This window comes from Triticum aestivum, chromosome 3D (genome assembly GCF_018294505.1).
Source record: "Triticum aestivum cultivar Chinese Spring chromosome 3D, IWGSC CS RefSeq v2.1, whole genome shotgun sequence".
Taxonomy (NCBI): domain Eukaryota; kingdom Viridiplantae; phylum Streptophyta; class Magnoliopsida; order Poales; family Poaceae; genus Triticum; species Triticum aestivum.
The window spans coordinates 506,047,110-506,060,241 of record NC_057802.1 but is presented as its reverse complement, the minus strand read 5'-3'; the positions used below and the strand labels follow the sequence as shown (position 1 = coordinate 506,060,241).

The following is a 13,132-nucleotide window of genomic DNA, read 5'->3' as shown; positions in this document are numbered from 1 at the left end:
TGCCTCCAAACACCCCTTGCAGTTTCACAAAGGCGGCAAGATGGAGACAGGCATCGTCTCTCAGGGCCGCCTCATCTGTAGACAGGAGACAAAAATTCCTCTAGGAAATTAAACAGGTTAGCCAGAAACTTGCAATCATTGTCAAAAGTGGGAATAAAAAGGTGTTGTTTTTCTCAAACCTTGGCCGCAAACATGAGAGTGTTTTTGGGCTCAGCGAGATCTCTAGCAGCATTGCGACCACAAACAGCACAAGACCAAGCAGGCAGGGTGTTGGGAAGGAATAGAGGGGAGCTGAGTATTGTTATGTTGCAAGGGTAGACCTTTTTATTTTGCTGCCTCGCAGCTTATGTCTAAACCTTCTTCTGAACCAATGAAACTGACAAGTCTATTGCCTTCATTAAAAGAAAGAATCGAATAACCATTTTAGAAGGTCTACGATCACAAAAAAAGTGAAGGTCAGCTTCGGGGACTTCTTTCATTTGAAGTAACCTTTCGTTCTATTTTCATCTGTACTGTACTAGTTGTTTATTCATGAACATCACAACGTACCAGTGATTCCACTCCTAGGTGATTGATACCACCATCAATTTAGACATGGTCGGACGCCTTTGGGATGCACTGTACTACCAAAGATAAGATTGAGATATCTTGTGCATTGTCGCTCCCAGTGTTGGTACCCGACCCGAACCTCCGACCATCCGGACAAACGGGTGCCGTCCGGTTGCCCTCACGACGGCGCCGGCTGATCCATCTCCTCACTCGTCGTCCCCACCCCCAGTGGCAGCCCGTATGATGTGATACAAGACCAAGAGCCAGCGAGCCCGGCAAGAAACAGTTCTTTTTTTTCAACAAGCAACGAACCATGTAAAACGGTATTCATCTTCGGTAATTCGATTGCATCACGATTTTGCTTATCTTCATATCCTTTGAACAGCTGAACGTGTGTTGGTGCTACTTTTTCAGCGTGCAAAAACTCACATGTCTCGCTCAGTTGCAAAATACTCCCTCCGTCCCATAATATAAGATGTTTTTACAAACTGTTTTAGCTTGTAAAAACATATTATATTATGGACCGAGGGAGTATAATATCTGTCCGAGCTGAGCTGATCATCAGTTGATTGTACCTGGACACGCGGGCCCGTTGGTCGGTTAAACTAATAAACCGATCATAACGCATGCAGGCCCGGGCACATCCAACTCCAGATTCATTGATTGTGTGTGGTCACAGATGAAGCTGTGCCACAGTACGACACTGTGGCAGAGATAAATAAAGCTCTACCGCTGTACGTACGACTACGCTGGTTCAAGTTTATCCTGCCAGTAAGCATTTCTCGGATAACCTGTGTTGCACTTCGGCAGGTACACATCAGTACCACTCTACTGGAGCACATTGCTGCATCTGGCTTTGTCTAAGTGCAGTGCTCCCATTGCTGACAAGATCACCGGAGCTACTACTCTACTCTGGAGTACTCATCATGCATTGCTGCACCTGGCTTTGTCTAACGAACTGCAGTGCTCCTATTACTGACAAGATCACCAGACACACACTGCCTTTGTTCTTGTGCACTCGCAGTTCAGGATAACAGTGTGGCAGTAATCTGGGACTATTTCCGTATTCACAGGGACGGACAGACGCCTACGAAAGGTGGAAAAAAGAGACAAACAATCATCAAGAAAGAAAAGGAGGACGGACGGCGGAAAGCGACGCGAGATTCCCGGCTCCGATCCGTGCCGGCCGGCCGGGGGGAATGCAATTCTTGTCATGTCGCTGATTACTCCTCGATGGCGCCGAGCTCGATCTTGCCCTCGCTCTCCGGGATCGCCACCAGCACCGGCCGCCAGCTCCGCCGCATCAGGAGGCTCCGCAGGCCCCCGCCGGCGGGCCGGAACCTCCTCCCGCCTCCTCCGCCGGCCGCCCCCGACGCGCCGCCGGAGCCGGCGCGCCCTGCCTCCTCCTCGTCGTCGTCGTCGCTGTCGGCGTCGCAGCCGCACCCGCGTCGGGTGCGCCCCGCCTCCGGCGACGCGACGAACAGATCCCTCAGCGTGCGGCTCCCGCGGCCCACCAGCGGCTTCTTGTCCTCCTCCCGGCGGCCCGCGGGCTCCGGCAGCCCGCCGCCGACGCGGCGGCAGAGGAAGCGGCGCAGGCGCGACCCGCGGCGGCGCCGGAGGCGGTACCCTGGGCTGGTGGCGTAGGACGGCGCGGGGCTGCGCGAGGGGCTGGGCGCCCCCGCCGCGCACCGCGTCGCCAGCAGCTTGAACCGCTGTGGCAGCGTCGCCATGCGGCCGCGCTGCTCCCTCTCTCTCTCTCTCTACTGCACTCTCAGTGGGTGCCTGTGATTTGGATCGGGCACTTCTGTACCGAGGAGTCGATCGAACCAGAGGAAAAAACAATGGAGGGCAGACTCGCCCAAAGTATATGACGGGTGGGCCCACACATGGAAATATAGAAAATCTTCATTCTGTGCCATTTTGTCCAACAGTCAGTCAAAACATGTTGTCATCTTACCAAGGAAAAAACCAAAGTGTGACCAGATCAAAATCCCAGGAAATACGTGCCATTTTATCCAAAAAAAAATTCTCTCTATACGACCAAATCCTCTGCAAGTTTCCACGATCTTGGCCGTCCGACCGAGACAAACTGCGCTAGACAACCACTATAAAAATGGAACGAGATCCTGACTTATCAAGGGATGTTAGGGTAGCTACAGTAAACCTAACTCTTCCTTGCAACTATAAAAATGTGGTTGCCAAGAGAATCCTTTTGGTTTTTATTTTTGTCTCGTGTTACTTTCATTCCCGTGAGTTTCTCGTTCTAAATTTTTGCTTGACATTCTCAAAAACAAAACAAAAAATTGCTTGACATAACTTTTCAGGGAAAACAGAACACAACAGTAGACTAGCTGTGCACCATGCCAAACGTGCAACATCATGTCCAAAAAAACGTGCAACATACTTTCTTCTAGTGCGCAAGCGACGATTTCCACTAACAGGTAAATTTCGATACCAGATTTTAACTCCATTCAGAAAATCACAAGAGTTTTCAGTATCACACCATTGAATTCAAGCAGGCAAGAGAAGAAAAACAGGTACAGAGCTAGTTTCAGAACAATGTGAGTACACAAATTAAATCTGGTACTCGGTGCTTAAATTAAGATTTATGGAGCCAGACACAGAAAAGAGAAATTTAACAGTATAAGTGCACAGCCTTGGGGGTTTTAACATTAACACCAATAAAAACGAGTATCCGAACTAATTATACAAGATGATGAAATAAAGAAAGCACTTAGGACATCTCCCTGAATCTCGCAATGGCCTTCTTCTGGATTATGGTTTTATAGCTATCGCCGGCTCGGGCCTCCAGTGATGGGTCAGCAGCTCTCTTCTGCTGACTACCAAGCCCGGCTCTCACGTCACCAGGCTTGGCCTGCACCGGCTCCTTGATGCCACTGCCATCCTTTCCAAGGCCCTGGATATTTTGCAAAATAGTTGCAAGGGAAAAAATACCAATACATGCTCACGTCAGAAGGAATGTTCAAGACACCCAGCTTCCATTCTGTAGGAAATATTGGCAAACTGATCCATCTGCAGTCGGATTAACTTTGTGTGCCTAACAATTTATGCCCAATAAATGTTTTTAAGCTAAAAAATCAATTATAGTTTATAATAATTACCGACAGTAACTTTAGCAATTTTCCAATTAAACAAATGATGTGGCAAACGCAATTATTAAAAGATAAGGTGAGCCAAGTTACAAAGGGATAGAAAAAAACATTCAACATATTAAGATAAGAGGTCATGCACAATTGATTTTATTAAAACAACAACAGCAGAATGGTTTTCAAAAATATAGAAACAGCAAAAGCAAAAAAATTATGGAGGCACTAAAAACTTGTGTGATACAATGCAGCATCCAAGAGGCTAAAAGCTGAGAAATAGGTAAACATACCAGTCCTTCTTGCCAGCCCATGTTGCGCAGAATTCGATTGCCCACATTGTTTTCGTCTATTGCTCTGTCAGCAGTGATCACCTCATAATTTTCAGTGTTGTCACTTTCACCAACAGAACGTTCACCCACCCCTGGAGGAAATGGCATTGATCCCATCTCACTTGAACCCTTTCGAGACGAATATTCACCAGCTTAACAAGGAATTTCCAGAATATTAATACAGATCTTGAACAAGCAAGACGGAAAACATCGGTCCTATAATGCATAATTGCATAGGCTCAAGAAACAGAGTCCATCCACACCAAGTTTGGCCTAATAATACAAGGCTGGATATACTGTCAGCACTCAGCAGAACAGAGAAATAAGAGTTGCAAAATGTAACAGAGTAAGGGCATTATTTTGTTCGTGACATACTGTGCTCTAGAAATGAGTCTAGGAAAGAAAAAACAACAGTACAATGTGTCATGGTGAGAAGTAAAGGAAGTGTATTCTTACTTGTATCCAGTCCATCATTGGGAAGCGATGAAGATGATCCGTATAGACTTCGTCTTTCTGCAGCCCGATCTCTGTACTGTGATTGCCCTGGTGCCTCGGAGAAACGTCGCTTAGCACTCCCAGAAACTGCAGGTGAAGCATATGATCCTAGAGAGGATAAATCTGTTTTGAAGGGTGTGGAAGCAGTGTGTGTCTCGGTGTTTGTCATTAACCCACTTGTGCTTGCGGTTATATCAGAAGAAATACTGCCACCAGCATCAGATGATGCATGAAATGTGTTGACTGCTCCCCTGCCAGAACCTCTTATGACACCCATAACAGTAGTTCCTAAGCTATTACTGACAGGTCTAGGCTTTATGTCAGAATCCAGTATTTGAGAGCCTCCAGTTTCTCGGCCAAGAGAATTATATCCAGCAACCAAGTTCATGTCCTTAGAATTTCCAAAATCAGACTTTGGTTTGGCCTTCAATGAGAATCCAATCGCACTGGGTGAATTGTTTAATTTGTCAACAACGGATCTGGATGGTTCCTTATCATCAAGGGCAACATGTGCAGCCTGGCCTTCTTTATTCCTTTGCTTCCACATTGCTAGGACATTATTCATCTTCTTCTTATTGGCTAAGAGATTAGTTTTCGAGGCCAACTTTATCTCCTTTGCTTTCTCTTTTTCTTTCTTTTCAGCAGCCAACGCTGCATTTGCCGCAGCTTGAACAGCTTCAGGCAATGAAGTTTTCTCACTTTGTTTAACCGTGGCTGCAGGTGCGGAAATCACTACTTTCTTACCGCCATTACTTTGACTTTCGTTGGCCATGTCCCCGGTTGCCTTAGTGTTGTTGCTTTCGTTACATGGAAGATACTGTTGAGTTTTCTGATCATACGAATACCAAACTCCAACATTACTGTCGTAGTAAAGGCCTGAAATAAGAACAATTTAATAAATTCAGTCATAAACATCTCCAAAGGCAAGGGATGTGTAGCACGACTGTTTCAGCTGCACGGATAAGGTTTCAGATAGCAACAGTATACTTGCGTACTTACCAGTATTTCCATCATAATAGAATCCAGAAGAAGAATCGAAGTAATAGCCCGACTTCTCATCCCAAACAAATCCGGACTGTGGAGCAGAAACATCTTTCTGAGATTCTGAATTACCATCTACATTGTCCTCAGCATTGTACTCTTTTGGGGCCCAACCCACAGCATCATACTGATCAAAAAGGTAAATAAGAGTAAATAACGAGACTATGTATAAAATCGGCAAAAACTGTATACCCCTAAACAAATAGATGCAGTTCTAGAATGTGTAGAATACGTTTTAAATTTGTGTACGCAAAATTTAACAGCTAAGTGTCTGTATCTTAGATCATGTCAGTGACCAAGATAATGCCTATATTTGAAATGGAGATAGTAACATGAAAGCATGACAAAGTCTTAATTAACTACCTAAAAAATGTAAGGTGGTATGGCTTATCAATTTGACCCAAAAAATGTATTACTATAACAGACCTGCTGGGCAAATGATGCAGCCTCGATGGCTGCTGCGGCAAGGCTGTTTGACTGTGAAGCCACCGATGCAGGTCCAAGCGTGCTTTTAGCATAGGCTACACGTAACACCTGGCCATTTTTCTCATGTCTAATCCCATTTGTAGCTTCAAGAGCTTTCGTGGCATCTTCAACCTAACACAGATGGATGTATAGTGACTGTCAAAAATTTACATCAGATAAAACCTACTCCTAGTGATCCACTAGTACTTACCGAATGAAAATGGACAAATGCAAAACCTCTAGACACATGAGTAAATTTGTCTCGAACAAGCCGGATATCCTGCAGAGAATTTGACATGTAACTCTACAGAAAAAGAAACAATTATAGTTAGAAGAGTTAATAGCTTCTGCCTACCTTTATTGGTGCATGTTTAGCAAATTCATATCGAAGCATTTCCTCGTCAGCATTTTCATCCAGACCACGAACAACTAACACATGAGTTGGACCTGCAATGACAGTATATAATTAGGCAATGTACTACATATTTCATATAATTCTAAAAACAAGACACAAACTTGCCTATTTCAGATCCCCGTTTGCCAAACGGTTGAATGGAAGATGCTGCATCAGCTGGTGGAGCATCGTCAGTTCGTGGCTCGTTGCACTGTGAGAATACAGGTAAACATGCAATTAGCTGGAAACAGAAAGCAAGAGCAACAACGAACTTACAAGTAGACAAGTAATTATCCAACAGTTGTTATTTGTCAGCCTTTAGCCCGTTACCATGTAACTAAGGCAGCACGGGACATGAGTTATTCTCAGATCTTACTAAATTGAACACAAGTTTGACTATCTCATCGGTGCTATTGCCAGATTTCAAAATACAGAACCTGGTCCGGCAGAGCCAAAAAGAGGTGACACATTTTGAAAGATATGTTTTTCCAGGATTTGATGTTCAGAACATCCTGCAAGCAAATAATTTGTGGACATGGAGGAGCAGGGTCCTTTGTTACCAGAGTGTAGACATGTCCATGATCTATCGATGATCAAGGTTTTGACTTTATTCTTTTCTTCGTTCTATTTTTATTTTTAGAACCAATTATGGCAACACCCTCAAAAATGCAAGCAGTGAAAAATATGTAAATTATATAACTGTTGTTAAGATTTGGACAATTGGATGGTCCAACTGAATTTGGTTTTAAGACAATTTTAGTTGGAGTGGACAACAGATAACATTGCAGTTGCAAGGATATAGCGTCTGTTTGATTCCTAGCCACACCTTGCCACACCTCAAGTTAGGCAAGTTTGACCAAGTAGGTCGGTGTTCGGTTCTAGCCACACCTCAGGCAAGAATTATTTAATGAGCAATAAGCGCCACATGGCATACACACAAAAAGTGTGGCAAAATTCCCTGAGGCAAGCCAAAGTGTGTCTAAAAATTTAAGCACCTCAAGTTAGGCAAGTGTGGCAAAAATAATATGGCAACATGTGGCAAAGATAGTCACCAACCAAACAGCCCATATAGATACTTCACATAGATATGAAGTCCAGTCCAATCCATCCAACATCTGGGTGATGTAATTAATAATTGTATCCGGAAGTGAAAACATATGGAGACTCGTAACTAACTCTTCAGATGGAGATATTGTGAATACATAGGTTCAAGAAATCACAGATAATTGAACTGCTGCAAGACACCCACTTTTCCGGACTAGGTTTTGCAACTCATTGTTAACCAGAGTCGAGAGATATATTGCGATTAAATGGGAAAACAAAGAAAGGTGCCCTCAGCGATTAAATCAGGCCAAGTGGAAAACACATTGCATTTGGAAGGAATTAAATGTAGATCACACCATTGACTGGGGGAAATGAAGCAAACTAGATTTCGGAGTAATGCAATTTTCTTTCTTAAATACCAATATTTCCATTTTCTGTATGTAAAGCATAACTTAACTTCCTAATAAAGAATTGCTACAACAGAAGTTTGCGTTACATGAGACCACAATATACCTGAAAACAGGAGGTTCTGCGGGCAAAATTCATACAGCCACATATAGTACATATCCAATCACATGGTGTGGATACGGTCCTGCGCCCGTAGGTAGACCTCGTAATATGTTCTTGTCCAAAAGAATCACCACTCATCCCACCAGTTGGTTTACTACTGCAGGGATGATGAGAGTCAGCAGAAATTGTTACAGCACAAACATAATAGACAAGGAATATAACTATGAGCACAAAAGGACAGACAGAATTTAAATTTATGTGTATATAAGAGCAAAAATCTTTAGAAGAGAGAATATAACAACTCAAAAAGTCGTTTATGTACAATTTAAAGTCAATGTTCTATTTAATCTCCTCAGTATGTCCCTTTCTGCAATAGCGACCACATGTACAAATAAATGACATGCAATACAAGAATAGCATTCAAAGATGACAAAGTAACAAAACAAAATCTATTTTTTCAATCTTTAATGCCAGCAAATAAACTATAAATTATTGTTTCGTTTGATTTCAGATACATCATATGCAATTTGGATCAGTGGATGGCAGTTGGCAATTAGCTTGGATTGCTAATGGGCAGACAGAATTTGTTCAAACGGTAGTAAAAATGAAAAAGTACACCAAGAGAGAGTCATCTGACAGTTTGGCATATCAATGCAAGCTCCGGTGAGAATTACTAACATGATGATTGTGGGACAAAAGAGAACCAGTGGTTCCACAATCATAGATTCTTATGGCACTACAGTAACCAAGTATGGTGTCCATAGTAATTGATTCGAGCAGTGTACAATTATAAAGCTATTGTACTAAAAAATTCAGAAAGACATTAGCTTAAAGGCAATTCTGAAGTTACATAATCAACAACTGCATCACATGAATAATTTGCACCCCATCTTGAAGGTAAGGACACAGACCTGTACTCGGAAAATATCTGCCTACCATCAATTAGAAGGCCATTGTCTCCAGTAGCTTCCTTCATTTTGCGGGCAGCTTCCTGTTGGAGCACAAAAATCTTAGTGAGCATAACAGCAATTGGCAGTCCAAATCAGTAATTAACAGCTCTGAGCACTTGTAAGGTTAGTACCACAGTAGGGAAGTCAATAAAAGCAAATCCTCGAGACACGCCGGAGGGTCGATCCTTGATCACACGCACACTACGAAGAGGGCCATACTCAGCCTAAAAGAGACCAGACCCAAATGATTAAAATGAACGAGACAATACACTTCCAACCACTTTTAACAGTTTATGACGAGGAACTTGTACAAGAATCTGATATAGGTCATCTTCATTGGTCTTCTGGGAGAGACCCTTGAGAACAACAGTCGCAGATGGCGCCTGCAAGTAATAATGCAAATGTAATTAGCTTTATATGTTAAAGCACGAAAGAAAAATATAAGTATGTCCTCGGTCCTCACCACCAAATCATCATGCCTTCTTTCATCCCAGTCCTGTTCTCCTCTTCTCTCAAAGCGAGTATCATCATAGAAGCCATCCCTTTGGCCCCAATTACGACTTTTGCCACGTGGAGACCATGACCTTGACCGAGATCTTGATCGGTTATCACGCCCACGTGAGCGAGAACGGCTATGGCGGACATATGGGCTTTCGTCTCTTTCATGGCTTAACCCTTTTCTTTCACGTTCATGCTCAAACGAGTCAAGTCTTCTCCGACTACTATCTCTCCTGCTCCTCTCATAGTCCGAATCACAGCTGTAGCGTCCGTATTGATGATCTCTCTCATAGTTGTCCTCTCCACCTTGGTAGCGGTCTTCAAACTCAGCACCGAACTCCCCCCGATCTCTACTTCCAATCCTTTTGTTCCTATGAAAAGAAAATTCACAACAACCAGATTAACAGTCATTCTCGGTAACATGATAATTATCAGTCTTTCAACCCCTCTATAGGAATCAAATTCATGATATTCCCATCATTGCAAAAATCAGAGGTGTACCTTCTGTAATCTTTTGTAGTTGCAAATTCTTCATCGAAATTTCTTCGAGGCTGAGACCACATGGTGCCAGCAGAGGGTGGTGGTGGATACATATTTCTATCATGTATATCTGGACCAAATCCACCCCTTCGATCACTAGGAAAGCCTTCATCCACATATCTCCTACCAATGTAGGATTCACCAGCCCTGCAAATTGAGTTAGCACTTAGCACTAGGAATATGGTAATATGACAAAGCACTTCAAAGCGAAAATGCATGTCAAATACAAATGGACAGAAATTACATCTACTTTAAGAATACAAGGTACCAATCTTAAGTATAGATTAAAAGCACTTGGTGTTTATATGCATATTTTAAAAGGAAATACTTGACTCACCTAAAGTCTGGCTCATTAATGGCGCCATACCCATCAGGTGCCTGTAGATTCAACAGAGTAAGTTGAGTCAGCAGCAAAGTCTACAGAACAGGCAGGTAAATCCATTCCACTTAAGCAACGGCCGCTTCTTGAATTTATTTACAACATAAGCTTGTTACACGGAAGGCAATCACATGCCACTAGATCTGCTATCTTCAGCATCCTTGGTAGTTAATAAAGAAAAAGGCTGCAATTACACTGTTGTTCTCCCATCCATGCTGTGGAGCATATCGCCCACGATCCATTTCCAGAATTCAGCACTCGTGTTATCCTGCTAATTCTTGGTGATCTTCCAAATTTTGGGGCGTAGATATTTTTGGTGTATCCTGTAAAAAAACATGACACCATAAAGTTAAGCATCATATCCATCATATCACTACATCACACTGGAACTTCTGCACCGGAACAGAAATAAATCATCTGAAATTCAAGTGTTAATCAATCCATGAGTATTTGTTGCTGCTAGATATGCCCATTCCTCAACTTACTTCTTATCATACTGTGGCACTACATTTTGTGGTAATTATACCAGAGGCATGTCTGGAATGCAGGAACTGTGCATAGAACAAAACAATTTGTCCAGAATTCTGATTGGTTCCTACCTAAAAAGCACAGATACGGGGACACAGGCACGGCGACACGCACACGGGGACACGGGATACGGCATTTTTCAAAAACAGCCCATCGGGGACACGGCAAGTATATATAAAAATAAATAAAAATATACCATGTAATATAGAGTTAAAGACGAAAAAATAACGAGAAAGAGATCGCCCCCATTCAGCAGTAACTGGGCCACAAAGGAGATGATCCATTAGTAGTTGGGCCGGCCCAGCTAGTGCCATTTCAAGAGCAACTGGATGCTACAGATTAATCTGCACCATCAAAACTCCAACCCTATCTCTCTCTGCCACCAAGCCGCCACTCTCCTGCCAGCGATAGATCTCTCATCTACCCGCAGCAGCTCTCGCCACCGCCCTCTTCCCAGCGTGCTCCTCTTGCCGCAGCAGCGGCGGCGGCGGCGGCCAGCGCTGCAGCGGGGGATGCAGCAGTAGCAACGGCGGCGTCGCGGGCGCAGCAGCACCACGGTGGCAAGGGCGCAGCAGCACGGCGGTGAGGGCAGAGCAGCAGCACGGCGGCGAGGGCGCAGCAGCAGCAGCACGGCGGCGAGGGCGCAGCAGCAGCAGCACGGCGGCGGGAGGGTGCTCCAGATCCAGCGTTGCCTCGTGTCCCTTCCGTGTCCCAGCCGTGTCCTTCCTTTTCTTTCTTTCTTTTAATTCTTAATTCGGGAAATATGGCGGGATACGCGTATCCCCGCTTGTCCGAGTGTGTCCCCGTGTCCAGCCGTGTCAGCACGGGGATTCAGCAACTTCTGCCGTGTCCATGTTTTGTAGGTTCCTACATTCCGAATAGGGCCAATGCATAGGAGGAGAAAAATACAAAATGCAGCATGAGTACATCAATGGCAAGCTCCACTTCAGTGAGATGAACTTACCAGGGAGGGGATTAGTTTATAAGAATAATTGCACCCACCAGCTTATGGTTTTTTCCCATGGGACAATAATAGAGGAATGATTAAAAAATCATTCTTCAAATTAAAAACACAAATAGCAAAACAGACCGCAGATATTAGATCAGTTTTAACTCCCTGTGTTCTGACCTAATATCACAGACAAACCCTTTAAAGCATACAAAGTAGAAGAATACTAATTCGTAGGCTTCAATAAATAAGTCCATCGTACTGTTTTTAAATGTGCAGTTTCCTAATATGCCAATCCAACCGGTTTCCTGACATGCAAGTGCTGAAAAACTAACTGTTGATGAGAAAATTTTAGAGCATCAACCATTTGCCTTCAGATACTGGATATACCTATATAGCTTGGCCTATTTACTTAAGTCTATGCATTAGATTTCTTCTCCTAGTGGCATTAGATTTCTTCTCCTAGTGGCATTAGATTTCTTCTCCTAGTGCATGGTTTGACTGCCATATTAGATCAGAACAAGGGTATAAAATCAAAGATAATTTTCTCGCAGCCATGGCTTAAATAACTACAGATTACTCACTGTCACACCATACATCCACATCAAAATCGGAACACCATGCGCAAACACAAATTGCTCACCGGAAACATCTGATCTGAGCACCCGTGCACGGCATATATTTCTCCATACTTCCCCAATCAACAGCATATAAGACTCGATTGTACAACAAATACTGCAATAATTGATTAGAAAATACCTTGCGAACAGGTAGGCGGAGGCGAGCTCGAGCGTGCGGACCGGCAGCCGTGTGCGAGATCGCGCGCGAGCTGGCGGGAGCAGCCGCCAGAAGTCGTGGTGGACCACGGCCGGAGTCGTGGCAGAGAGCCGCGGCGAAGGTCGATCACGGGACCGTGCGGAGGAGATGACGAGGACGGTATGGCTTGAAGAGGGGAGGAGATGAGTCAGACGGGTGGCGGGAGGGGATGGCGGCGCCGGCGGCGGGAGTGGCGGGCCGGAACCCTAGTCTCGGGGGAAAGAGATGTGTAGAGAGCGGGCGAAGGAGGAGACGCGGTTCGGGACAAGTGGTTCGGGTTGGCGTCGCGGTCTCGTGCGCTGGCAGACCGACTCGACGGCGATTTCTCTTTTGCTTTCTTCCGTGGAAAGTCGTTTTTTTTTAAAGCAACGGGGAAGTCGGTTTTAAACCTAGAGTTTATACGGCTCCTCGAAATTAAACTTCAACCTCCTAATTCCTGAAATCGTCATCTTAATAATAAGAAGAAGAAAACAAGCCAAATAATTCAAAACGGCCGGTCGCACCGATGTCCCCACACGGCAGTGGGTCCCGTGTACAC

General features: G+C 44.2%; 2 protein-coding genes across 5 annotated transcripts; both read right to left on the bottom strand.

The window, feature by feature from the left end:
* Window positions 1-1,186: 1,186 nt before the first annotated feature.
* Window positions 1,187-2,381, bottom strand: LOC123075107 (uncharacterized). The gene has a single exon (XM_044497783.1). It carries the CDS (start codon window positions 2,277-2,279, stop codon window positions 1,773-1,775), a length of 507 nt encoding a protein of 168 aa, XP_044353718.1. The 5' UTR covers window positions 2,280-2,381; the 3' UTR covers window positions 1,187-1,772.
* Window positions 2,382-3,133: 752 nt separating this feature from the next.
* Window positions 3,134-12,891, bottom strand: LOC123080043 (SUPPRESSOR OF ABI3-5). Of its 4 annotated transcripts, none has more exons than XM_044502899.1 (17): window positions 12,538-12,888; window positions 10,496-10,624; window positions 10,260-10,300; window positions 9,884-10,069; window positions 9,348-9,753; window positions 9,196-9,267; window positions 9,016-9,108; window positions 8,846-8,925; window positions 7,938-8,088; window positions 6,507-6,591; window positions 6,342-6,433; window positions 6,198-6,266; window positions 5,948-6,118; window positions 5,480-5,648; window positions 4,442-5,356; window positions 3,947-4,137; window positions 3,134-3,466 (listed from the first exon to the last, which is right to left on the bottom strand). In XM_044502899.1, the coding sequence occupies exons 2-17, from the start codon at window positions 10,541-10,543 to the stop codon at window positions 3,284-3,286; spliced, it is 2,952 nt and encodes a 983-aa protein (XP_044358834.1). In that variant the 5' UTR covers window positions 10,544-10,624; window positions 12,538-12,888; the 3' UTR covers window positions 3,134-3,283. The 4 variants fall into 4 exon arrangements, with proteins under 4 accessions (XP_044358834.1, XP_044358833.1, XP_044358835.1 ...); XM_044502898.1 differs by having other exon boundaries at window positions 7,938-8,091; window positions 12,538-12,887; XM_044502900.1 differs by having other exon boundaries at window positions 3,323-3,607; window positions 7,938-8,091; window positions 12,538-12,890.
* Window positions 12,892-13,132: the final 241 nt, after the last annotated feature.